Source organism: Dipteris shenzhenensis, chromosome 14 (genome assembly GCF_047967505.1).
Source record: "Dipteris shenzhenensis isolate YYH24624 ecotype China chromosome 14, Dip_SZ_1.0, whole genome shotgun sequence".
Taxonomy (NCBI): Eukaryota; Viridiplantae; Streptophyta; class Polypodiopsida; order Gleicheniales; family Dipteridaceae; genus Dipteris; species Dipteris shenzhenensis.
Window position 1 is genome coordinate 3,951,451 of NC_141609.1, and position 26,785 is coordinate 3,978,235.

General features: G+C 44.1%; 1 protein-coding gene across 1 annotated transcript in view; it reads left to right on the top strand.

Moving 5' to 3' along the window:
- Positions 1-14,288: 14,288 nt before the first annotated feature.
- The window catches only part of LOC147894083 (protein RRP6-like 2), a 105,588-nt gene continuing 93,091 nt past the window's right edge, over positions 14,289-26,785 (top strand). The window contains exons 1-3 of the mRNA XM_087384598.1: positions 14,289-15,104; positions 15,202-15,360; positions 15,678-15,836. Coding sequence (XP_087240724.1) covers positions 14,418-15,104; positions 15,202-15,360; positions 15,678-15,836 — 1,005 coding nt within the window. The 5' untranslated portion in view covers positions 14,289-14,417. The remainder of the gene's footprint in view (positions 15,105-15,201; positions 15,361-15,677; positions 15,837-26,785) is intronic.

Genomic DNA, 26,785 nt, shown 5'->3' on the forward strand with positions numbered 1-26,785 from the left:
AGGAGACAGAGGTGGACCTAGAGGACCTTGAGTGGTAGAGGGTCAGGATTCTGGGTGGCTTGGGCACGACTTGGTACATCAATCCCTCCATCATCTTATCAACCCCAGAGGGAGCGCTTTGGCACCTTTGGATTTGGGAGGGTAGACCCTTGTGCAACCTTCAGTGGGACCCAATCTAGTGGTTTTGGACTACCTACATGGGGCACTCATACCGGATAGAGGAGATCTCCTTCTTCTCATATACCACTTGCATCGGCGTCATCTACAATTGGCAATAACATGGTCCCTTTTGAGGGAGTGACATTGGCTCGAGCAGGATGTCTCGCGAGAGGTCATAAGCCAATTTCGGCCTAGCCTCTGGATGAGTTTGCACTTGCAAAAGATCTCTTTCTTCTCAATGTCGACACATGGGGGTATACCCTTGGTAGAGCAGATGTGGATTAATGGTAGATGCATTGGTTATGGGGAGGGAGTTTTGGAGACCATCCTGCACTATCTTTAAGGCTACCTCATAGCAGATTTGGTTGGAGGCCCTTACGATTCTTGCTAGCATGTAGAGGATGAGAATTTCACGAGGGGAATGGTGGCCTAGTCACAGAGGGATGCGACAACAAGTCTCCTGGATTGAGATCCATGATGTAGTTCAGCCCACCAGCTCTCTCAAAGGATGGTGCTTGGGAGACCATCTCTAGTGTCACCGCCTGGAACGTATGGGTGGCCAGATGTAGCAACATGATAGGGGGCTAGTCTTGCAATGGCTACTCTAGTAGCCATCTGGTAGGATATCATCTTCAGACTGCATGCCATTTGGGAGTGTAGTACTTTAGGCTCGAGAGTAACCATCAAGAGGGCGGGAGCATTCCTACCAAACATGGCCGACATGAATTTTTTACACCCTTTCTATGAGGGGTATTCGTTGGGCATATAGACCACTAGCATGGTTGCTAGCTCCTATTTGGCCTCACTATAGGTGATGAGCCGTGAGATCCAAAAATGGATGGTTATTGTAGTAGTTGGAATCCAGTTCTTTTCTTCATTTTCATTGACAGCTCCTATTGGTGGAAGCTAGTTGTATGGTTTTTTCAAGCAATAATAATTTACTTCTTCTTGCCAACAAAAAAAAAGGCAACCACTGCTCAAGCTCAAGTCTTAGATCAATGGTTGAATACGAATGAAGCCATTCCTCAACAAGAATAGGTCACCTTGCATATGAATAAGCTTAAGGGTACATATACATCTATCTACCATAAGTATAAGTAAAAGTCTGATGAGTTGCACTCCCACCAGCATCTCAAATCTTGAACCCCAATTGCTAGTGCAAAATAATGAGGTAATGGATGAAACCATAAATGAAGTCCCACTACAGTGCATGACTGTGGTGTACCATGAGCTTGTGATTGCTCTATAAGCCAAAGATCACCCATCTCAGTGCATGAAGACTTATCCAATGGAAACACCTCAAAGGATGCAAGTGCCTCCACTGCAGCACCCTTCCCAGGGGACAATAGTAGACTTCACACAACCTTCTTCTCCCCCTCTCGTGGACTCGCCATCCTCTTCTTCGCAGCCCACTCCCGTGCCTTCCCCTCCCGCACTACCTCGACTCGCTCCTTCCCCAGTGATTACCCTCATTACTCGCCCTTCCTGTCCGACCCCCTCCCCTGCCCCTCCATTAGTTGCAGCCTCTTCCTTGAGCGCCTCACTAAGCGCTATAGTTGACTCCACTTTCACAAGCACGAGCAAGGAAAAGACTCCTCCGTTGACCTCTCATCAATAGGAGGTCAATGCCCTAGATAGCTAGGACTCACAGCCTCCTCTTCCCACACTTCTAGGGAGTGGCACCATGTTGATGATTCCGTGAGCATTCGCATGCATGCGAGGAGGCCCTTAGTCTGGGAATTCTGGCAGTTGGGACCTTGGAACTATTCAGAGATTTTGGATTCTTACCCCATGCTCTTGGAGTTGACCATTCTCATCCTACAGCCCCGTAAATAGGGCATCAGTGCAGTAGGATCAAGCACCCACCCAGTTCAGATCCTCCATTTTGCCTCCACAGGGGTGAAGTGGACACCAGAGTTCTTTGATGTGATGATGGAGCACCAGATTTACCAAATGATGGATGAGTGGATGGAACCTCAGGGCATGGACCTCTGGTTTGCTCATGGAGGTTCTGCATACTTCTAGCTTGGCTTATCGCCAACGAAGCCAAGGTCAGGTTTAGCTATATCAGTGATCCACCTATCAGCAAAGAGACAGTTCTCTCACACACTCACTAGTGGACCCTCTAGTAGTGCGCCCACCTCTTCGACGTAGATGTCTCCTTCACGTAGTGCTGGGCATACAGGGTAGGCATTGAGCCAGTGGCAACTCTAGTTCATCGACGCAGGGACACAAATTATTTTCCTTCTAGACCTCCAGCAAAGTTGCTAAAGTCAGGTTTCTTAGAGCAAGCTCCCACACACAGGTTTCACTACTGCCACCCCTTCCCCATGAGTTTGACCAGAGTGAGCTAGAATGTGCATGGCCTTCATGACCCTGTGCATAGTCAGCCGTAGTACCTGATTCTCCATCAAGAACTATACTGAGCTCTAGTAGATTTACTAGTGGACTTTCTCTTGATTCAATAGAACATGTTCTCTGTAGCAAACATCACATGCCGCCACCATCTTCTCCCTAGGAGGGGCCTAAATGTTTCGTCCCCTGCAGTGGGTGGAGGGGTCTGTATCTTAGCATCCCAGGCAGTAGCCCCAGACATTTTTGCGCAAGGTGAGCTCATTCCAGGCCATGTAATGTGGGTGGGCCTTCAGGTAGGAGAGACACAGATTGGTGTGATGAGCATGTACACTCCCGCTTGCAGATAGAACTGCTCAGCTTTTTGGAGTAGCTCACAGATTGCCTCCTAGAGGTGGACTCATGGATTGTTGGAAGGGACTTCAATAATCTTGAGTTCATGGAGGATAAGCAAGGAGGATCTTCTTTTGTAGAGATGCCAGCAAGGGAGAGGAGTACTTGGAAGCAATTCATCTTTGCAATCCATGGTAAGGAGCCTTGGTGAGAGAGCCCGAGTTTTCTAGGACCTCGAGTAGCCTACGCTTCTCTAGCAGAGATAGGATGGACTAGTGGAGCATCTAGATAGATTCTACATTGAGGATTGGTCATGCAGTGGCTCTACTAGTATTTTAGCAAGCACCACTATGTCCGACCATTCTTCAACGATCCTACACTTAGAGCAGCCCCATCTCGTGGACTCCCCCAAAAGGGGGTTTGCATTTTCGATGTTCTTTTCCAGTACACGCAGATGATCAATAGTTGATAGCAAATATGTGGAGATAGCCTGAGAGTAGACCCAAGGAGGGTCAGGTAGCTTGGGTGGCTAAGAGGATTCAGTGCAGCAGTCAGGAGCTCCAGAGTCAGGCCCTCAGGTTGAGAGCAACTCTTCAGGACTAGGACAGAGCCCTTTGCAGAGACCTTGCATCTATGGAGAGACTTAAGGAGTAGGATCCGGGATCCCAGTGGCTTATGGATCACCTGAAGTATGCACGCTTGGAGCTATAGGATTTGGAGGTTTGTAGAGTAGAGTTCTCATACCATTCTTCTCAGGCTAGGTGGGTCCAACAAAGAGATAGCATGACCCAACAGTTTTTTCAAGGCATTGGACCATGGTCCACAAGAGCCCAACTTCAGCAGCTTTGAGACCCACAAGGACGCATGCACACAGACCCACAAGAGACCCTTGAGCTACTGACTATAGCCTTCTCCCACCAACATTTTAGCACAAAATGAGTATGTGGGGTAGTGGCAAAGCTACGCTTGTACTTACATAAAGCTAGGAATAATCTCTCTTAGGAATCCAACATGCATGTTTTACATGCAACTCCTACATGCATGTTCTACATTCAAGTTCTACATATGATTCTTACATGCAACTCCTACATGTATGTTCTACATGCAGCTCCTACATGCAACTCCTACATGCAACTTCTATATGCACATCCTAGATGCAAGTTCTACATGTAGAGAAAGAGAAAGTTCGAAAATTCCTACATGGAGAGAGAGAATCTCTCCAACTTGTATAAATATCCCATAATGGAATGAAGCCCACACGTCCAAAATCATGTACTAAACTTCTCTCCTTCTCCCCTCTCCCCCAACCTTGAAACTCCTTCTCTCTCTTTCCTCCTCCCTTCTCCTCTCTCTCCCCCACCCCCATGCTCTTACACCTTCCTTCTCTCCCACTCTTATGCTTCCCCTAAACCCTTACCCTCTTAGTTCCTCAACCCTTGACTTCCAACTCCTATGAGGGAGATGAGTACTCCACCATGTACTCTCATTTGAACCCTAGATCCCCCTTCTAACCTTGAACCTCCTTTTGAACCCTAAAACCTCTAAAGCCTAAAACCTCCTTCTGAACCCTGAAGCCTCCTTCTAACCCTAAATCCCCTTTTGAACCTTGGATCCTCCTTCTATACTTGTACTTTCTTTTGAATCTTGAAACTCCTTCTAAACCATAAAAAGCACAATGGAGGTGAAATTTTTAACTACCCCAACCATGTTGATGAATGTCCTTTTTATAATGCACGATGTTTTCTTCTCACACTTAAGCTTATGTCTCTCAATGGAATACGACCCGAGGTCCTAAGCTACACTTATACTACAAATGATGACATCGATATATCTGTAGAACAAAAAGCCTCGAAACTTTGCTTTAGATCTAATACAGCAAATTAGCTAAATTTTTATTAACCATTCGTTTTGATACGAAACCAACCCCTTTTGGATTTGTAAATCGAAAGATATAGGATGTCAAAATTCTCATGTTTTGGTCCAAAAGAGGGAGCACATTAATTTACAAATCCAAATGGGTCATGTTATGTATCAAAGCGAATGGCAAGGCATGATTTAGATAATTATCATGACCTTTTGCACATTTAGTAACATTTCATGCATCGAAATGTGAATTTAATGGAATTTTTACCAATTTCTTGCAGCAAATTTAGAGCAAGCCCGTAGTAAGAAGCATGTGAGAACTCTGTCTATACATTGGGATAAAAACAATAAAATATTTTTTATGCAAGTTCTCATGATGAAAATATATAGAACACTTTTAACAAGGCAGACTTTCAATAACATGTTATGATTATGTTCAATGTTGAAGTTTTAATTGTAAATGATAAAAGGTTCATTATTTTAGTTTTCCAACAATTGGTATCATTTACAAAGGTTCCAACTTTGTAAATGATAAAAGGTTCATTATTTTAGTTTTCCAACAATTGGTATCAGAGCATATTAGTCCTATGAGCCTGTGAGACTAGAGTGCGAGCCTGCAAGATTAGAGTTTGATGCATTTCGAGGGTCGAGCTGGTTGTGGGGTTCTCTGAGGTTTGCAATGAGGTCTTGGTCCTGTTGGTCATGAGTGGGATGAAGAAACATAGTTTGGCAAGCATCTATTTTAACGGATGGTTTGTGGCTTGGAAATCTAAGAAATTGAGGAGCAACAAAGGCGGCATAAGAGACCTCTTGACATGTTGGTCAACGTGTGTGGTCAAGTTCTTAAGGTCGAGTCAAAAGTGCATGACTATTTGCATCCTTGGATTCTCTAAAGAAAGTGAAATCTGAGGCATCTATCGTGAAATTCGATGTGTGGAACTTTGCCACCTTGTAGCTATGAAGTAGATTGTGGCTCATGCAGATGAGTTTATAGAGAATAGTCTTTGAAGTAGAAAAAGAGGTGGGAAGAGAGAGAGAGAGAGAGACAGAGACAGAGACAGAGAGAGAGAGAGAGAGAGAGAGAGAGCCTAGTTAACTATTAGTTAATCTATGTTACTATTAAACTATGTGTGTACTCGATGCCTAAAATGCTTTTGTACTAAAGATAGCATGCGCACAACATGGTGCACTCGATGCTCAAATTCCAATGCAAAATTTGTTGGTAGAAATTCACATGTATATTAACCATAGTGAACTATGGTTGTGAGAGCTTGTGAAGATGGGAGGGACCATTTGTTACCATAATGTGCATATAAATGAACTCAATAAGTATTGAGATGCAACTTCCACCATCGTGAAGAAAATAAACCAAGGTTGTTATCTATGTATCAACACAAAAAGCCTAAGTCAGAGATGAGAAACGTCATCATGAATGCTTGCTTGATGTCCTGCAAAGTCCCATTAAGAAAGACATTAATATCATAACAAATACTAAATAAATTAAAAAAGTAGTGTATATTTAACTCCATCATAAATTCTCAAACAAAATTTTTTGAATTTTATCTTTTGAAGTTTAAATCTTAATAAATTCTTATCACCTCTTTTCGATGAAGGGCTAAAAAATGGAACTCAAAAATGTGTTTTTATTACATTAACATCGAAAATGTTTCTACAAAGGTGATGTATCCTATTAACTATTAGTTAATATGCAAAACTCAAAGTGAGATTAATTTTTTCAATAGGTTGCATAGCCTGCTCCACATTACAACCAAACACTTTTAGTTCTTGAACTGCACGCTCATGTATAATTCTTAACAATGGGTCATCTTCCATCATTCTTCTGCAAGTATTTGTCCTAATATGGTCCACAAGTACTTGGTCAAGCATAAAAAGATCCTTCTTCCAATAGTCACAAGCATCAAGAAAGAATTGGATCATTTCACCGATAATCTAACTAAGGGAAAAAGTACTAGACTCTGGACTGTATCTCCCTCTTCTGCAAGATTTTGCAATTTTGGTGCAAGCCAATGTTTTCGAGCATGTTCACAATGAATCCATTGATGCCAATCCTCTGAACTCTTGTCGGGCAACTAATTCATTTTCTTGAAGGCCTTTCTGGGCTCCTTTGCAATATCTTGTGCCATGCCCCAATTTATGATTCCAACACGACATGCATCATTTGAAGTAAAGTCGACTAAGATGTTGCCAGGATGCAAATATGTGTGGAACCATTAACTTTGATGCAATTGTGCTACTCCTTGCATGTAAGCATGAATCAAGTGAAGGAGATTCATACAAAAATAGTTGAGTCTTTCTAGCGCACCTCCTGATTCATTAATTGCATCATCAAGTCTTCCTTGTGCTTGCGCCCTCCTCTCTATGCCTTGTTTGAAATGCAAATCAATGTACCTCCTGAAGGTCCCTTCATTGTATGGTAGCTTGAGTAGGGAATCAGACAAGCTCCCACCATTGAATATGGTGTAATGGTCCACATTGACTTTTCGCGTGTTGCTGTAATAACTCGCACAAGAATTTGATGAATACATGCATTGCCCATTCTCTTCGTGCTTCACGTTTTTGTACCAATGTTGTTCTTGTACTATTTTCCAATGTACTACCTATGTTGAATGAACCTTGAAGAACTTAGTAAACAAATCTTGTACATGTACCCATATCCTCCAGATCCAATCCTCTCTCCTTGAAAGATCACTTGCTTTGTAAGAGTGCAAAGATAAGTCACATTTCCTATGTGATCAACATGATGTTGGAATCTTTGCATGATACATCCAAGCACCGTGCCTCTCAGAACTACAGTGCCTTCCTCCACCAAATGTTGAGCTCGTTCCTCTACAATTCCATATCTTCAATGATGCTTTCTTTTACTAGGTCTCAATCCTATGCTACTTCTTGTCTGATTGAAGCACGGTACTTTTAACGATTAGCCTGTATTCCATCCCAATTCAATTCTTCAGCTTTGTTTCATGAATATGACTAACAAGCAATGGATCTTCAGTTTTGTTTCACGAATATAACAAGCAATGGATGTTTATCACTCAACTCCCCGAACATGTGGATGCATTTCTCTATTATGGAATTGATTCATATAAATGCACTTGACTCCCAATCGACCATACTAGCTAACTCACAGTTGATGGCATCCTTTTCAAGCAGCACTGCCTTTGCACAATCTACAATCTTCTTCTTGAAATTGCATAGCTGATCCATGCTTTCTATTATGGTTTGCATCTCTCTCTCATGCAACCTAATTATATGCTCTAAAAATTACACTTGGAGAATATGGCTAACAACCCTTTGTTGCTTCACTCTGTCAACCCATGCTTATGTATACTTCATGTTGAATCTTCCATGTTGCTTTGTAGAAAAAACTGCGTGTCAAAAAAAATGTTGATAGGTTTTGAAACAACAAATAAAAGCTCATAAAACCAAGATGCATTATACAACGCTAAGGGCGTTGCACTGGTGTGGGGCTAACAATGAAATATTGGCATGAGGCTTATCAAATAAGAAGAATTTAAATTTTCATTCAAAATATAACTATGAACAAAACACAAAAAAGAATATTTCTTGCTCAAAAAGAATATAGCTTAATTTAAAAATATTAATAGAAAACAATTTAACACTGTATTGAAAATGTAACTATGAATGATACCAACACGACAAGAACCACCTCTCTATGAGAGAGTCCATGGATTTGACTCTTCGAGTGGCCCCATCTAGCTCCCCTACCTTGTAAGCACAAGGGACAAGAACTAGCCTACATGCTAAGCCCGGGTGTGGGACTAAATATTATACTCTCACGAATCTTTATTTTATTTTAAATCCGAGCTCTTAATTTTTTTTAAATTGTTTTTTTAATTGCTCGCTATAGGTCGCATGAATATTGCAACGCTAAGGGCCTAGACATTACATGAATCTATATTTTGAGTTTAATGTACGTTTTTTTTAACTTTAATATTTTTGCTAAAAATAATAATTAAGCGTAATTTAATATTATATTAAAAATATAATTACGAAAGAGACACAACACGACAAAAGCCACCACCTTCTTCGAGAGAGTCCACGGATCTGAATCTTGGAGTGGTCCCACCATCTAGCTTCTATGCCTTGTGAGCAAAGCGGCCATGGACTACTCCATGAGCCAAGCCTTCTTCGAGAGAGTCCACGGAGTTGAATCGTAGAGTGTATCCCATTTAACTCCCGTGCTTTGTGTGAGCATAGAGGCCAAGGACTATCCCAAGCCACAAAAATTTATAAAGAATAAGTTAAAATTTTAAAAAAATCATAAAAAAGGATGGAAATAAAAATTGAAATGCGTTATGAGAAAGTACATAATAAATATTACTCTATAATCTAATTTATAATTGAAACATGCGCTTTTTTAATTCAAAATTTAAAAGATATCAAGCCCGACATTCCAAATACACAACATTCTTTCACATTCTTTTAAACATTGTTTCTCATTCTTCTAAACACACCTGCCACTTTCGTGTTCTTCCCTCCCTCCCTTCGAAGTTGGCTTAGCTTCCTCTCCTCTCCTCCCTTGAATTTCGCTTCGCTTTGTAAGTTTTCCTCCTCTTCATCCCTCTCTTCCCTTTCATAACCTTTGTTTTCAATCCTTTCTGATTGTCTCTTTCTTCTCTTGTAATCTTTTGTCCTTGTTTTGTTTTTCTTTCCTTCTGTTCTTTCTTTTCATCCTCTCTCTCTCTGTCACTTCTTTTCTAATTTCCCCTTTTACTCTCTCTCTCTCTCTCTCTCTCTCTCTCTCTCTCTCTCTCTCTCTCTCTCTCTCTCTCTCCCCTATTAAAAAAAAGTTCAAAAAAGAGGAGGTAGGGCAAAAGCACTCCCCTCCTCCTCGATGCCAGGAGAAAGGGAAATCATTTGTCCCCCTCCTCCTCTCATCGTGTCCCCTCCCCTCTCCAACTCCCCTCTCCAAAGATGGGGGGGCTCCCCTCTCTAAGAAGGTTGGCTCCCCCCTCCTCCATGGCATGGCCAAGGCTGCGGCTGCGCCATGAAGAAGGGGGAGGCTCCCTTCTCCAAGGAGGGGGCTCCTCCCCTCCTCCATGGTGCGATTGCAACCACGGGGCCGTGAGAAAGGGGGGTCCCTCCTCAAAGGAGGAGTCTCCCCCCCCTACTCCATGGCGCGGCCACGAGAGGAGGAGAGCCCTCCCTCCTTCCCTTCCGTTCTCCTCCCTCCCCCCTTCATGCATCCCTCCCCCCTTTTGCATGCATCCCCTCTCTTCCTCCCCCCTCTCACTTTCTCCTCTACCCTTCTCCTTTCTCTTCCTCCTCTACCCTTCTCCTTTCTCCTCCCTTTCCCTTACCTTCCCCCTCTTGAGAACAAAATCAAAAGCAAAAGCAAAAGGTAAAAACTTCAAGAAGTAAAAATTCTATGACATGCATGAAAGTTTTCTTATCTAGAATTGTGGATGCTACCGCATGATCTCTCTCTTCTTCTTGTAGTTCACCTACAAAAAGCTCATTCCTCTTGGATCTTATGATTAAGAATTGATTAGGAAGGACCCTACTAAATATATAGCAATAGTCCCACCTAAATATAAACTATCATCTTCCTTAAACCCCTTTCTAAATATAAACACTCCTTCTACACTCTCATCTTTGACTCCAACACATATGGTCACAACAAAGTGATGGGGTCAAGGGGCGACGCATGTGCTCGAAGGCTCGTTGGGGTTGGGACCAATGTAGGAGCTCAAGAGGCCAATGTCATCAGGGGTGCGTTGGGGCATGAGAGTGATGCAAGGGCATAGGGCATGATGGGGGTCGACGGGACCTTCATTGCCCCATTTGCCTCTACTTCATAGTAGTCATGTCACCATCCGTGTTGTCCCATACACTTCCACATCATAGCGACCATGCCACCTTCCCTAACCATGGGCTTCCACATCATAATCCTTGCATACCTATTAGCTTCCACGTCATATTCCTCACTCCACCCATCCGCAACTTTCACATCATAGTGGTCGTGCCATCTTCAGGGCTCATCAACTTCCACGTCATAGTTATCACTCCATTATGGATGCCCATCGACTTCATCCAATCTGGAGTGTCATGGGCCTCATGATGTGCGTGTGTGTGTGCGCGTGCGTGCACATGTTATAGATATAAAAAATATATAGTATACTATGTGTACATATATGCCTTTATATATTTACATATATATACAATACACAGACACATACACACACACAAGTGTGTGTATGTGTATAAATATATGTATATATATTTATATACTCTCTCTCTCTCTTTCTTACATGTTTAGTGACGAAGGGTCTCATCGCTTCCCACGCCTTCCACATACCCTTCCACCATTCTGATCCTTTTGCCACACATGGCTCCTTGTAACACCAAAAGGAATTTGTTTCCAATGCCTACATTTGAGAAACCTTATACTATCAATGTTTTTGCGAATTAATGGCTCAAATAGAGCCATCCTCTTGTATGGCCTTCAGAATAAGAAGAGGCCTAACAAACATAGGAAGTAAACCTATATCTTACCTCGCACTTTATATGCGTGGACTTACAGACATGTGTAGAGGGGATAGTTGCAAGTTGGTTGAGATAAAATTCTCTCTCCCCAACCCCAAATTTGTAGACTCCAAATGCAATAACACGTAGCCAAAGTATTTATACAATCATGTATTAGAGTCCTAGAAAGTTTAATCTTGTTTCAACCATCAATGCCCAACGCGAGTATGAAAAGACAATGTTGGAGATCACACGTGTTCTAGTGCATGCGACAAGTTTTTTTTTTTGGGGGTAAAATGGGAAGATTGGACCCCATGCTGCGTCAACTTATTTCTCTTCTTCTCCCTTTCCTAGTTTTTTTTTTGACTTTTTTGTGCGTGCTTTCTATGTTCTTGTTAATGCATGAATCTACGGCATGTTTAATCTTTTCTATTTTCATTACATCCTTCTATTCTTTGAAAGTTGCAATCCTGACAACAAGCCAACATCAATTTGAAAACCATAACATTAGGTGCAATGATAAGTGGGCATTCAATCCCTTCTTCCTTTAGTTCCAAGTTTGTTTTGAGACCATCCTCCTATCATCATCATTCCAATATTCCATGAAATCAAAGCGTTCGAATTTCAAGGGATGGATATAGATCAAATATTTACTGTTATCTTTGGAGAGTTAAAGTCAAGGGAAAACTTGACAAAATATGGGATCAAGGAGGATCAAAGCACAACAAGAGAGACATAGGGAAGCAAACACTCAATCTATTGTAATGTGTACTTGTGTGTACTTGAACAATACAAAGATAGGCTTCTTATATAGAGAGAGCCTTTAGAATAGTCAACACATGTGGGATCCTCTGATCCACATCTCTCCTTGTGGATATCCTTGATCCACATCTCCACAAAAATCCTAGGGTGGCTACTTTAATTCTTTCCTATACCATACCTTAGCCTCTAATATGTGCTCATGGCACCATATCTCAATACCTCCCCTTGGTGCCATGATCCATTGGCTACTGCAAGGTGGTCAGATGTGAGTTACAAGATCAAATCCTCCGCTGGGTGCTTACATGGCTACTCTCATGTGGTCAGGTTTGATTTACAAATGTGTTGGCTGAAGGTGGAAAGGATGTTGCTTCTCAATACATGTTATTCTTGTCATTCTGCTCATGGCTTGATGACTCCATGTAGTTGACTTGCTGGTTCTTCAATCTGCAATCTTGTTCATTGTGCCCCAGCTTCTTGCAATGGTTACACTTTGGTTTATTCTTCAGTCTGCAGTCACTTTGATAGTGACCCATCCTTCCACAATGGTAGCACTTCGTTGATGTTTTATTGAACAATGCTTGCTCTTTATTATTGCTGCTTCGTGTTGATGTAGATATCAATGTTGATGCCTTCAACTCTCTTTCTTTTTCAAGAAGAGAGGATACACATTCCTCAAACTTTAGATCTGGAAGATTCTTCAAAGTGGTTGTCAGTGCACTGTACTCTGTAGGCATGCTTTTAAGGAGAATTGCAAGTGCATCTTTTTTCCCTACTTTTGCATTTATGCCTTCTAGTTGGGTTATAATGCTTTTGATTTTGTTGATAAATTGTGCCATGGATTCATTAAAGCTCATGTGCAAACCATAGAATTCAATCTTAAGATCAATTTCTTGGTTTTTGGCTTTTGCACCAAACACTGTGCTCAACTCATCCCAATCATATTTGACATGATCCTTGGAGTTTATATGATGAATTATGTTTGGACCCAAGTGCAAACCAATGAGTGATAGTGCTGCTTCATCTTTTTTCTTCCAGGCATAATTTTATGCAATGGGCATGTCTTCTTTTACAGTCTTCCAAAGTTTTTGATGCATCAAGAGATACCTCATTTGTGTAGACTAGGTATGAAATCCTTCCCCAATGAACTTCTCAACAGTTGGGGTGCATATTGCTATTGCAAAGGTCTTACCAGTGGAAGAAACTTTCAAATCTGGTAGTGTCTAATTGCAAACAATGATTTTGACTTGACAAGCACGTAGAGCGAAAAAAGGCGATCACTTTTCCTTTTTGGAGCGTGTGCAAATTCTTTTTGGATTGGAAGTTACGGCTTGTTGAAGTTTTATGAAGAAGTGGACCTTAATGATGTGGCCTAGGCTGTTCACATGTTGCAGACACACTGTGCTTAGCAAGAGGCTGGGTGCTTAGGTGGCACTGTAGTGATGTGGCATTATCTCTCTCTCTCTCTCTCTCTTTCTCTCTCTCTCCGCAAGGGCCTTAGCGAGCCCTTTGCCCCAACCCACAATGGTCTCTATGAGATTACTTGATTCTGTACTTTGTCCCATAGGCCCGCGAGGCCTCCCGCGGACGTTAATATCTTTCTTCTTTCTTTCTCTCTCATAAAAATCTATTGGAAACACATACAATCTCTCACACATAATGTGACAAAGAATACTCATAGTCAAACTCTCACACAAGGTCTCTCATCCACAAGAAGACTCAAGAAGCATATGAATCTTCAACATGCCGCATCTTTCACTCCATAACGTAAATGAGGAGCTTTCTAAACCAAAATGAAGGTCCATTCTGTCATCAGTTTTTGGTCCATGCTCAGTCCTCTAGCTTATTCTCGTCCACATATGCTTTTGCTTGGCTTATGTGCCATCCGATTTGTTGCTCCTCTTTCACCCTTGTCGTCCGATCTGCTGTTATAGTTCTTTGCCATCTCTGCACCCACGTGCCAGTCTTGTGTCAGTTGCATCCGCACTAGTCAGTGCTAGTCCTATGTGATAGTTTAGCATTTGCTGGTCCATTATTCCATGTCACATATGCTTGGATTATCTGCTAGGGATAACTCCGTCTTGGTTAGTGCTCCATGTGTCAGTCTCGAGCTACTTTTGCACCAGTTCTTGCTTCGGACTAACCCTAATCACGAGTAAGTTTTCAAAGCCCATGCTTTGGACAGTCAAGTGGGGGAATGAACTGGCGTCGGACATTTCGGGCAGGAAAGTGCCTTGCGGCCGAATTCCGAGCACTTTGAAGTGGGGAAATGAACTGGCGTCGGACATTTCGGGTAGGAAAGTGCCTCGTGGCCGAATTCCGAGCACTTCGGTGCTCGCACTTTCTTACCAGGAATGTGCCCCCCTTGTCCATTCCCTGCACTTGATTATTAGACCTGTCCCAATACAGATTGATTCCACGAAGCTCAAACGAGCTTTGAAGCTATGGCGGAAGACGAAGAGCGGAAAGCCAATGCGCTCCTGTTGCTGCAGACTGTTGACCTCCTTCCTCCAACGCTTTCAAGATTGAATGCTTGCTCCAAATCCCTCCCTTCCGATGAAGATTTCCATTTCTATTCCAACTTCAGCGAGTTCAGAGACCCCATCCTTGGCTTCCAGGCTCGCGTTGAAACCCTCCTCTCCCAGATTTCTTCCCTCTCTTTCATCCCCAGAGCCCCCTCCTGGCAGTCTGATCCCGAGGAGAGCCGTGATTGGCTTGTTAGTGTCCAGGATGAAATCCTGGAGCATGTGGATTCCGCCTTCGACCTTTTCAAGCAAGAGAGGGCGCAACAAGGTTTGGCCGTGGACGATGACGGGTTCACACTCCAGAAATCAAGGAAGAAGAGGCGGAGGGAAGGCATGAATGCTAAAGGGATGCAGGCCGATAAGGACGGAAAAGGCAGTGTCGAGGCTACCGTGAAAGGTGGTAGGAAGGCGGAACGATGCCCAGTCCCATTCCATGTATGGTCCGTTCCTCGGCCTCAAGAACGATTTGATGTTCCGGTGGATAATTCCAATACGCCGTTCAAGCATCCGGACCTTGCCAAATTTAATGTCGACGAAACATCTGCCTTGGCGACACCATTGGCACCGCCTTATGCTAACGCAAATGAGGCGATTCATCCTCTGGAGGTATTCGCTGCCACAATGCTTGCTGACGACTATATTTTGGATTCGCCTCATGAGATTTACGCAGACTGAAAGAGTTTTGATAGGCGGGAATCTGCAGGAAGAACTTCGAAGTATGGATTTTACGAATTTGCTGGAGGGTGGCACTATCTGCCCGAGGAAGCCAGAATCATTGGCGAAAACACCATTTACTTTTGTCGAATCGCCTGCAGCCTTGAAGGATCTTGCTGCAAAATTGCTGCTTGAGCTGGAAATAGCTGTAAGTTTTTAATTTATTGAGCCGATGGAAAACTTTTGTGCTTAGTGAGCTCCCGTTCTCACCCTTGTTGAAGACGGAAGAACACCAATTTAATACCTTGAAAGATCAATCACGTCGGCATATGAAGACATAGCAAGCAAAAAGATTCAATTGTCAGAGTCCCTTGGCTGTAGTGAATATAGATGAAAGAAAGATAGGGAAAAAGTGGATAAACCTATCGTGGGGAGGGTTGGGCTTGATCGTTATATGTGCAGTCAATTTTAGGAATATAGTCCTTTTACTCATTCTTGACACTTGCATTGACTTTGGGTTGACAGGTGGATCTTGAAAATCACCAATTCAGATCCTTCCAAGGACTCACTTGTTTGATGCAGATCTCAACACGTTTCGAAGACTTCATCATTGACACGTTAGAGCTGCGCAACCTCATCGGTGCTGAACTACGGGGTGTTTTTGCAAATCCAACCATACAAAAGGTACAGTGGAAGCTTAAGCACATGAACAAAATTGTGTGCATGGCCATCACTATTCAGCTAGAGATGCACTTGTGTGCATGCACACATACACACACAGACCTATGCATTTACACGCGTGCTTGTATGCATAGAGACATGCATACACGTGTACATATACATGTTGAGAATGGTTGCATAAAGTTGGTTTGTATGAGCTGCACGTAGTCTCTCTTTCTCTCTCTCTCTCTCTCTCCGTCTGTGTCTCTTTTTCTCTCTCTATCTCTTCTGCCCCCTCCTGCTCCCTGCTCTCCCCACCACCCTTTGCTCTTCCTGTCCTGCTGCGTCCCTCTCCCACTCCTTCCCCACTCTGTCCTTCCTCTTATGCCCCATCCCAGCTGCTCTCCACTCCCTCTTTGTTGCGCTCCCACGCAGTCACTCAGCAAGGCTGAACAGAACTGTGGCAAGGAAAACACGAACAGAACTAGAAGTGAATGGAACGGACAAGGGAGTCGAGCAGATTGAGAACCTGAACCGAGTAGATGGCCCGTGGCCCGACAAAGGGATTGTTTGGCATCCTTGTGAAAGGCCATGCTGGGATTTTTCCTGTTGTTTCCAATGAACGTCCTAACAGGGTGGCCCCCTTGTGCGAATGTGCCCTTAAACTGTGACATTTACCTCATAATGGCAAACAAGAAGATTCCTTTTATACCACTTGGTAAAGACTTTTGGAACGCGGTTCGAATGGTAGCTTGGGGTAGTTGAGATCTATCTATCAGGGAGCTGAACAGACAATGGAGGCGAGCAGAGTGAAAACGTGAACCTAAGCAGAGGAAGCGTATGGTCGACGAAGGGATTGTTTGAGCATTCCTGCAAAAGGTCATGTTGGGATTTTCCCCATTGTTTCGAATGGGCGTTTAAACGGCTGGAAGTGTGCCTGAAAGCACTGTTGCTCTAATGGAGCCAGAGACCATTGTGAGCCGTGCCCGAGTTGTTGCGAAAACTGGCCCTGTGAAGACTGCCCCTAGATAGGTGTATGACTGCATGATCTTAACGGGCTTTCCCTTGTAAGTGAAGCTGTGTCATAACCCTAGGAGATGAAGATGCTCATTTGGGAGAGACTAAAATGAAATCGTTTAGACTTCACATGAAGTTGTAGCTTAAATGAAGATTTTGGACTACTTTTTGATTAACCTTCTCCTTTAGTGCTAGCCTTCATCATGGCTGAGTCTGCCCTTCACCTCCGGAGTGCCGACAGAAACTCAGTACGAAGACTTTGTATAAATGGATGCTCAAGCATGTGTGGGTGTGTGGATTTGTATGTGAGAGCATATTTTTATATTATGGTCTACACCCGATGTTGGGTGCTAATGACGTCAGTGGGGATGTCATAATCGCTAGTCCATGCGTGATGGAGTTTATGGTTTTCAACCTTGTGAGTGACTATCATGAGATTGAAACTGCACTATGTTGTGCTTTTAGAGGATGAGTTTGGGAATGTTCATGGATTCATCTAGGTATGTGTCATAACCCTGGTCTTGCCAAGGTTGATTGTCAGGTCTCTCTCCCTGCATAACATCTTTAGGGTCTCTAGGTGTTTATGTATGCCTGCCACTAAAGAGGAAGTGAGGACTACGTCATCTGCATACAACAGTATTGGTATCATTCAGTCAACAACCAAGGATCCCTTCCCTCCGAGGTGATCAATGAAAGTCGTGACCTCATCAATGTAGAGCCCATTGAGTGTCGATGAGAGAGAGCATCCTTGCTTCACTCCAATCGTGCTAACAGATCTACAGGGGCGTGTACTCTCCCTTCGTCTCACTCATATAGGCTCATCTGTTGGAAATGAGGGATAGAATCACTCTCACGTCGCAACCTCCATGGAATAGGGACAGCTCCATCTCACTATGGAAGTTCCCCCACCATCTTGGACTTTTGCATTTCTATAAGAGTATTGTAATTGACATGACCAAACCTTTCATGCCACATTTTGGAGTGCCCATGAACAACTAAAGCATGTATCCGATATAAGCCGTCCTCCCGACACCTTGGGCCACCACCTGTCTGTCTTCCTTGGAGGTGACGGTGACCCATTCTCAAAGAGCACTGACATCTTATGCTTATCCATCAGACTCACACACATAGAGCTAAGCATCATCTACCACCTCAGAGAGGGATAGATCATGCAATATAGTAGATAAAGCTTGTAGCTTAGGTCCAATAGATGTGGCATAAATATTCTTGGGCTTGTCTAGTGTCTCCTTAGCTTGATCCTTGGTAGCAATTGCACTTGGGTGACTTGGAAGACTGTCTACCTTTGATATTGAAGAGAAAAGTAGGGGAACTTTGGAGGGTGGCCTCTTTTAGGTCTTCATCTAAAAGTATGGCGGTCAATTCTTCATATGGTACCTCTCGAGCCACACACAAAACATGTAATATATCAGAATAGCGAGAAAGACCTTCTATTTGGGTGAACACCCTGTTGACAATTGTGAAGATGCCCTCCAACTGATCGAGCATTTGAATATGTGGATACTGCAGACAAGCATGGAAATGAGAAGAAGAGGAAAGATCTCGTGAACAAAGACTTAAAAGTGTTGGGAGTTTTTGCAGTTCTTGAAAAGTAAACTGAAGCACTTTAACACATAGCCCAATGGCAAGGATTCAATTCAAGGAGTGTATTCTCAAATTCCCTGATGATGTGGTTGCCTCAGTTGTACACTTCGCAAAAAATTGTGCTTTCAAAAAATACAGTCAATGCACGGGCATTCAGTACATGTCTCAATTTTTGTGCGTATAACTTACTACGGTAAGGTAGGAAAATTTTGCAGTTCTTGAAAAGTAAACTGAAGCACTTTATCACATAGCCCGATGGCACGGATTCAATTCAAGGAGTGTGCTCTCAAATTCCCTGAGGATGTGGTTGTCTCAGTTGTACACTTTGTAGAAAATTGTGCTTTCAAAGAACAAAATGAGATTCGGTCAATGCACGGGCATTCAGTATAGGTCTCAATTTTTGTGCATATAACTTACTACCGTAAGGTAGGAAAAGTTATTAAAACAGTTCACTTCTTCATTTCAGATGATAGGCAGCATGATACATTATTTGTACAACATTGTTTCATGTTACACGAGACATGGTTGAAAGAACAAGGAGTTGCAGTGAAACGGCATTGGGTTTGGTTTGATGGGGCTGCCTCCTCGTGATATGTGAGGAGGATATAGAGGGGGCCTCAACCCTATACTGGAAGGGGGGTCGCTTGTTTGTATTGAGCCCAAGGCATCTGCAGGTATGTGCATACCAACACCTTTGGTGACCCTTTGTGGCCAATGTCATGGAGGAGCATCAAGCCAACCAAGGGAGCCTGCATTGCTCTGTGGTGCAAGATCCATATTGCCGAATGTGGAAGAGATATGTGATGACTTGGAATGGTGCATCGAGCTGTAGTGGGGATGCCTTGAAGTCAGTTATAACTATTTGATGTGGGACAGAAGGCTTACTTCGGATCATTCGTGAATGCATGAGAACCTGAAGTCTCTAAACTTGAGCCCACTTTGTCTCTAATAAGTAAGGCTCTCAACAAGGGCTGCCATACATCCGTGCGGGTCAAACCAGCGTAGTCACTAGTGTACCCCTTGCTCAGTCGAGCCTGTACTCTTGGTTGCATCGTAACAAATCGGGCTGGAACAGGACCTCAGGCAGGTATAGGATGTGTTAGAGTTATTATTATATTCTAGGCAGTGGCCAATGTAATGTAATAAGTGGGTTAGGGGCACTTTTTCCTCTTAGAGGTTTTCCCCCCTAACCACAATCTAATCCGTAACTATGGTTAGTGATTAAATGGGTTTTGTCACTTAGACAAAACCCTTCATCTCTTGTTTGTACTTCAATTCATTCAGTCCACCTTTTGAGTGACCTACATTCAGCTCACTCTTTGCTCACTCTTGCTCTCCTTTTTCTCACATTTGGTATTAGAGCAGCTCTCCTTCCCGGACTTGCTCCTAGCTCCCACATTTGCTCTCAGCTCCTGTCCGTACAGCTCCCACACGTGCACCTCGACGTCCGTATAACGTACGGACTGACAGTCCATACTGTTCCGTCGTACAATGCCATACTAGATCTGCCCGCCACCCGTACAGCTGCATTTCGTACAACTCTGCGTCAGCTTGCCGTACCAAGCGCCGCACCAAACTCTCCACTCATCCGTACAACAGTACGGCAGATCGTATTGTTTTGTACATTGCGTTGTACATCCGCTGTCAGCATGCTGTACAGTTTCGCCGCACGATCGTACCAGTCATCTGTACATTGACTGTTCTGTACATTGGCTGACAAAGTCCGTACTGCAAGTATAGTTCCGTACTGACAGTTCTGTACTGTCAGCTCGGTGCAGGCTGAAGGTGTCCATACACATTTGCAGGTTTTCTTGGCAGGGTTCATTTGCAGGCATTTGTGCTTTGAGCCTTTGTTTGGCTGTGATTTGTGGCATTTTGTATTTGAGGGTAGACATTGCAGGTAGTTTTCAGGTGTTGAAGAAATTTGGGGCTTTTGCTATTACACTGCAATTTGCAGTGAAATTTGGGGCTTTTGCAGGCAGAGTGCAAATTTTGCAACATTTGGGGCTCTCAGACCATTTTTGTATGCAATTTTCCACCATAAATTGGGGCTTTTGCATTTGGGTTGCAATTTTGCAGTTAAAAGAGCATTTTGGAGTTTTGCAAGCAGTTCTGGACTCAGTGTGAGTCAATTTGCAGACTTTTGCCACTTTTTGCAGATTTTATTTACAGATTTATGGGCAGTTAGTAGAGCATTGTGGTGCATTACAAGCCTTTGATAGGTTGTGATAGTATTTGTCACTGCAGGCAGATTTTCTTTGGCAGATTTTACTTGTGCATTTTGCATCCCAGGAAGGGATTTTACTTGTTCAGTCTGCTGTATGTTGGAGTTTATCTGGCAAAAATGGCTCAGAACAAAACCCCAATGAGGTGTTTGGAGTCCTCACACAGGAGAATAAGTTGGATGGCACCAACTACTCCTTGTGGAGTTTTATGGTTTGACAACATCTTGGTTGGCAGACATCTTTGGGATTATGTCAATGGAGATGAAGCAAGGCCAGATACAGTGGCTACACGTGTCACTTCTATAGCTGGAGGTAGGGGTAGAGGTCAAAATGCATCACAAGTAGTTGGACCTGTTGCTCCAGGGGCTCCCACAGCAAAATAGAAAAGATAGGATTCTAGAGATGCACAAGCTCTATCAGTGATTTCTCTCTCTGTCAAGAGGCTATGGCAACGCGGGCTGGCGAGCATGCCATGCTTATATTGGTGAATGCAAGAAGTGCATAGCTAAAGAAAAGAAAAGGGATTCAGGTATGGCTATGTTAGATGCATCAGCTCCTCATTCACATGATGTGGGAGATGTTACAACCAACTTTGTGGAAGAGCACTATGCCTTGCCTTTTTGTCTTGCACTTTCGATTTTTCAGTGGGTAGTTCAGATGCTACAACCACTATTGAGGATGACCCTTATGCTTTCTTGACTTACAGTTATGATCCTTCAAAGGATGCATGCTCTCTTAGTGTCAATGAGACGCTGAATACTTGGTATTTTGACAGTGGTGCTTCAAAGCACATCACTTCTAGGAAGAGCCTTTTTGCATCTTTGCATCCTCCACCTACTAAAAAGAAGGTGACTTGTGCAAATAATTCTTCTTATTTAGTGTGTGGATTGGGGGACATTATTCTCACATCCATTGATGGCACAAATTTCAGAATTTCAGATGTTCTTTATGTGCTAGGCATAAAGAAGAATTTGCTTTCAGTGTCCTCTCTTAATAGAGGAGGATTTCAGGTTGTATTCGATGATGCTAAGTGTGCAGTTAGAGACAAAGAGAATGACTATGCTTTGATGTTGTTTGGCACTTTGTATCGGGGTCTTTTTCAACTGATATATATGAGAAAAGATCCGATCTTGCATTTCCAGTGAGCACTCCCAGTGCTGTGATGCAGAATGCGGAGTTATGGCGTGCCGGGTATGGACACATGAACTATGGCAGCTTTATGACACTCGAGAAGCATGATATGGTTGATGCATTGCCTCCTTTAGAGTCACCTGCTCCTCATGCATGTGAGGGTTGCATCCTTGGCAAAAAGCATAGATTTTCTTTCAAGAAGGATGGTGCAATGAAAGCTACACGCAAATTACAGCTCATTCACAGTGATGTCTACGGTCCCATGAGGACACCTGCTTTTTGGGGTTATCTTTATTATGTTACATTCATAGATGACTTCACCAACTACACTTGGGTCTATGGTCTTAAGGCAAAATCAGAAGTGTTTATGCATTTCAAACACTTTGTGGCTATGGTTGAGAATGAGAGTGGACTCAAGGTGCAGACACTTTGCACAGATAGAGGGGGGGAGTATATGTCTCATGAGTTTGAGGCATTTTTGAAGGAGAAAGGCATCACGCATTGCACTCTTACGGAGATGGATAGATGCATGCTTATCAGTAAAAAGTTGCCTCACAGTTTTGGTTGGAAGGCCTCATGTGTGCAAACTATATTTTGAATCGGGCTCCCACAAAGGCTTTGAAGACAATCACTCCCTTTGAGGCATGGCATGGGAGCAAGCCTTCAGTGGATCACTTCAGAGTTTTTGGTTGTGTTGCATATGTCCACGTGCCTGTGGAGTTTCGACATAAGTTGTCAGATAAGGCACTTAAATGCATTTTTGTTGGGTATAGTGCACAAAGCAAAGGCTATTGTCTCTACAATCTTGCTTCACCCAAGATTTTTGTTAGTAGAGATGTTATATTTTTAGAGAATTCACACATACACATGTTGAATTTTAGATTCCAGCTTCTTGAGATGATGTTTTTTAAGGGATGCTCCCTATAGCATTTGGTTCCCCAGCTGAGGTTCATGCTGAAAATCAGAATTTACAGCAACCTCCTCTTGATCCACATGCCCCGTTTCAGCCACATGTTGATTTTGTACCTTCATAGGGTGCGGATGAAGTTGTCAGGCAAGAGATTCAAGAGATACATTCAGCCAAAACAGTCCCGAATTGGTTGATACAGACTCTTAGGGAGAGTGGGCTTGAGGCTCCATTGCCTGGCAGGACTCGTAGTGCAATAAGGCATGTAGGGGGGCTCTTTCAGTTGCGATAGCTTATGCAGGGATTCTTCTTGATGAAGAGGAACCTAACTCTTTTGAAGAAGCAAAGGATAATGTGCATTGGATGCATGCCATGCACAATGAATTGCAGTCCATAGAGAAAAATCAGACTTAGGATGTTGTGGATTTGCCACCAGGTAAGCATGCCATTGGTACCAAGTGGGTTTTCAAGGTGAAAAGGAAGCCAGATGGGTCTATTCACAGGTATAAGGCAAGGCTGGTTGCCAAAGGCTATGCACAGAAGAAGAGCATCGATTATTAGGAGACTTTTTTTCTACATCCCGGATGACCACCATACGGTCAGTTATTGCCATGGCTGCAAATTTTGTTTGGAATGTCCATCAGTTGGACATAAATACAGCTTTCCTTAATGGGGACTTGCAGGAAGAGGTTTATGTCAAACAGCCTCCTGGATTTGAACATTCTGGCAATGCACTTTAGGTTTGCAAGCTTAACAAAGCTTTATATGGGCTGAAACAAGCCCCACGTGCATGGTATACCAAGATTGATGCATTGCTGGCAAGTAAGGGGTTACATATAGTCCCACGGAAAGCACGCTCTACATCAAGAAGGATGGGGGGGATATTTTGGTTATCATTCTTTATGTAGATGACATGCTGCTCACAAGGTCAAATGAGGAGATAATTGCAGATTTCAAAGCTGAGTTGAAAGCTGAATTTGACATGACAGATTTGGGCATGTTAAATTTTTATTTGGGGATCCAGTTTATACAAGACAAGCGTGGCATTGTTATGTCTCAATCCAAGTATGTGCAGAAACTCTTGTATAGGTTCAACATGCATCATGTTGCTACCTGTGTAATACATTGGCCACGGGGGGAGAGAGAGAGAGAGAGAGAGAGAGAGAGAGAGAGAGATTAATGTCTTGAAGAGGCTTCACGGACCTATGAGACAAGATGCAATTAAAAGAAACTCGCTCATACAAGCCACAATGGGCTTAGGCTAAGGGCTCGTTAGGTCCCTTGCTGAGTGCTTACTAAGAAACTCAATACCTTCTAGTCAAAGCCCCAAGCTCAGAAATTCCGTATAGCAGTAGATGTAATCGACTATCATCTACGATTCTGATGCCATGGCAACCCTCTGGTGGAATGTGAAGATGGCTTGTATTGTCTTTGTTGGGTTGTCTCTTGCTGCCGTGGGAGTCGTGGCCTCTGTGATTTCTATATCTGGTGGACCATATCGAGAGTGACTCGTCGACCTTTGATTGTCCCCTCTTAGTAGAACCAAGATAGGTTGGACATCCATTGTGTGTGCTTTGGTCAACCTCTACATGGTGCGTGTCCTGTGTGCCTTTGGCTCCACAACTCCACTGTTAGAAATGACCCAATAGAGGGTACACATAGTGGAAGACTGATAGAATAGTCTAGGAGCCCACACAGTGTGGTGTGGGGTGTGGAAGCACAAACTTCTAAACTTATGTGCATAGATGTGCAAGCCAATAAATAGACAATGCTCAGGGACAAATATAGAAGCAACACTTTATATTTCCATCCGTCCAAAAACTAGGACAGGATACAATACCAAAAGGTTCTTCAACTACAAGCCTGGCACTTCCAGATCTCTGAGCCCACATGCTCCACCTTGAGCATATGTAGACTCTCTGTCTAGATCCCTTCCACCTTGCTGTCCGGAAGCCAGCCTAGGTGGGCAGCACCTTGAGCTCAGTCTGCAGCCCTGTGTCAGCCTCCTTCTCCTCCTGTGTGTAGGTCCAAGGGTGGGCTCTAGGTGCTGCTGCTGTCTGCTCCCTAACTGCTGCTGCAAGTGGTGATGAATGAGGGCTGGAGGCCCTCCTTTTATAGGCCCCAAGGGGGCTGGCTAAAACTGACCAGCCTGCAGCAAATTGGCCGACCAGTCTGTGGCTGGTCCAGCCCTATAAGGGCTCACAACCCGGGGCCTTTTTGGGCCCACTTTTCTAGGGCCTTGGCCCTCCAATCAAGGCAAGGGCCCAGCCTTAATAAAGGCAGGTCCCTGCCTCATGGCAGCCTCTTTTGCTGCTCCAATAGACCTCATCCAGCCCCGTACTGCTCGGTAAAGTTGTGTGCCACCTGTCCCGGGTCTGCACATCCTCTGTACTGCTCCGTACAGTTGTGCGCCACCTGTCTCGGGTCTGCACACCCTCCGTACTGCTCCGTACAGTTGTGCAACCTGTCCCGGGTCTTCTCTAGATGTGCTGCCCACATGACAGCCATGATGCTGTCCATGTGGCAGCCCCTTTCTCTCTTTCTGTGGGGTACTGCCCTAGGTCTCTCTCCCCCACGATGAGACCAGCGATGCAGGCCGGACTGCGCAGGGGATATGCCTCACTGGCTCGGCTAGAGAGACAATGCTTTCACTCCCACTTTCAGGACCCTCGAACCAAGGCTCATCTCTTCGACTCCTTGGTCCGACCAGCCAGTATGTATGGCAGCCCTTGTTGGGGGCTTGACATGTCAGAGATAGAGTGGATACGGGTGGAGCGCCTACAGATCCTCATGCTCTCACAGATGATCCGAGGGAAACCGTTTGTACCACATCACATTATTCAGGCCGAGTTTGGTGCTTCTCCACTCCAGCTAGATGCAGTCTTTTAGACCATCACATATCTACACCGGGTTAGATCATATGGGGACTGCACATCAAGGAGACAGAGGTTGCCATGGTTGGCTCTCGATTCCTCCATGAGGTTGGTAGCAGAGGGAGACGAGCGATGCTGGTATGCACGGACTCACAGATGGTTTGTGAGACTAGGGTTCCACATCGATAGGATACCTCCTTTTCAGTACAGTTTGGATGCCCCTCCGGTACTCCCACCTACCATCCTGATTGGGCCACACACCAACCAGGTCATTTGAGAGGATCTCCTGCAGCTACACACCTTTAGGACCTGGTTGGAGCCGAGGGAGCTCCCAGTGAAGCTGAGTTTGTACATAGATTACTGTCTTCGTATTTCGGAGGAGGGATTCATCACACCACCGGGGTACATTGAGCTTCATATGCCTCACTCACTACGGATCTCCATCGGACAGTTTCGGGTATCATCACACCGCCTCTGCGTAGAGAGCGGCAGAGTAGAGGGGATTCCCAGGGAGCATCGCTTATGCATATTGTGCGACTGTTAGGAGGTTGAATTGGAGGAGCATTTTATTTTCAGGTGCCCAGTGTACTACGAGATCCGAGGTCGCTACCACTACCTCTTCAGAGACGGCTCTGGGCTCCTTTCCAGATTCCTCGCCTACCCAGATCAAAGATGCCTTGCGGCCTTCATTCACGAGGGGGTCTGACACAGAGAGTACTTACTCAGGCGACGAGGCTTGGCCTCATCATCAGACACCTCTCATAGTAGGATCACAGAGTTCTTCCCATCGAGTGACATTGATCATCTAGTCTCTAGCCGTAGACGTGACAGAGACCCTGACCTGACAACCACAGCACGACACACGAGACATCGAGGGGGGACACAGATCACTTTGAGGGACCTCTTGTCATTGTTTAGACTTGGGATACGTCCCATGGGAGTCACGGTGGCTTTGGTCTTGTGACGAGCCTCGTCCAGGAGACCGAGATGCGTGGCACTCCTTGACGGGTGCCATCGTCCCATCATTGGCTATGCACCAACCAGGGCGACATGACATATGGAGGATTCCGCTCCGCTCTGCTCCAGTCCTTTTCTTTTCTTTTCATTGTTACATCCAGATGTATTTGATTATGTATGATCATACTTAGGGTTCAGCACGGGTGATGATGCTCGTTTCAGTAGCTCCACCCTTACTGTGATTTGTATTAGGTTTTCTTT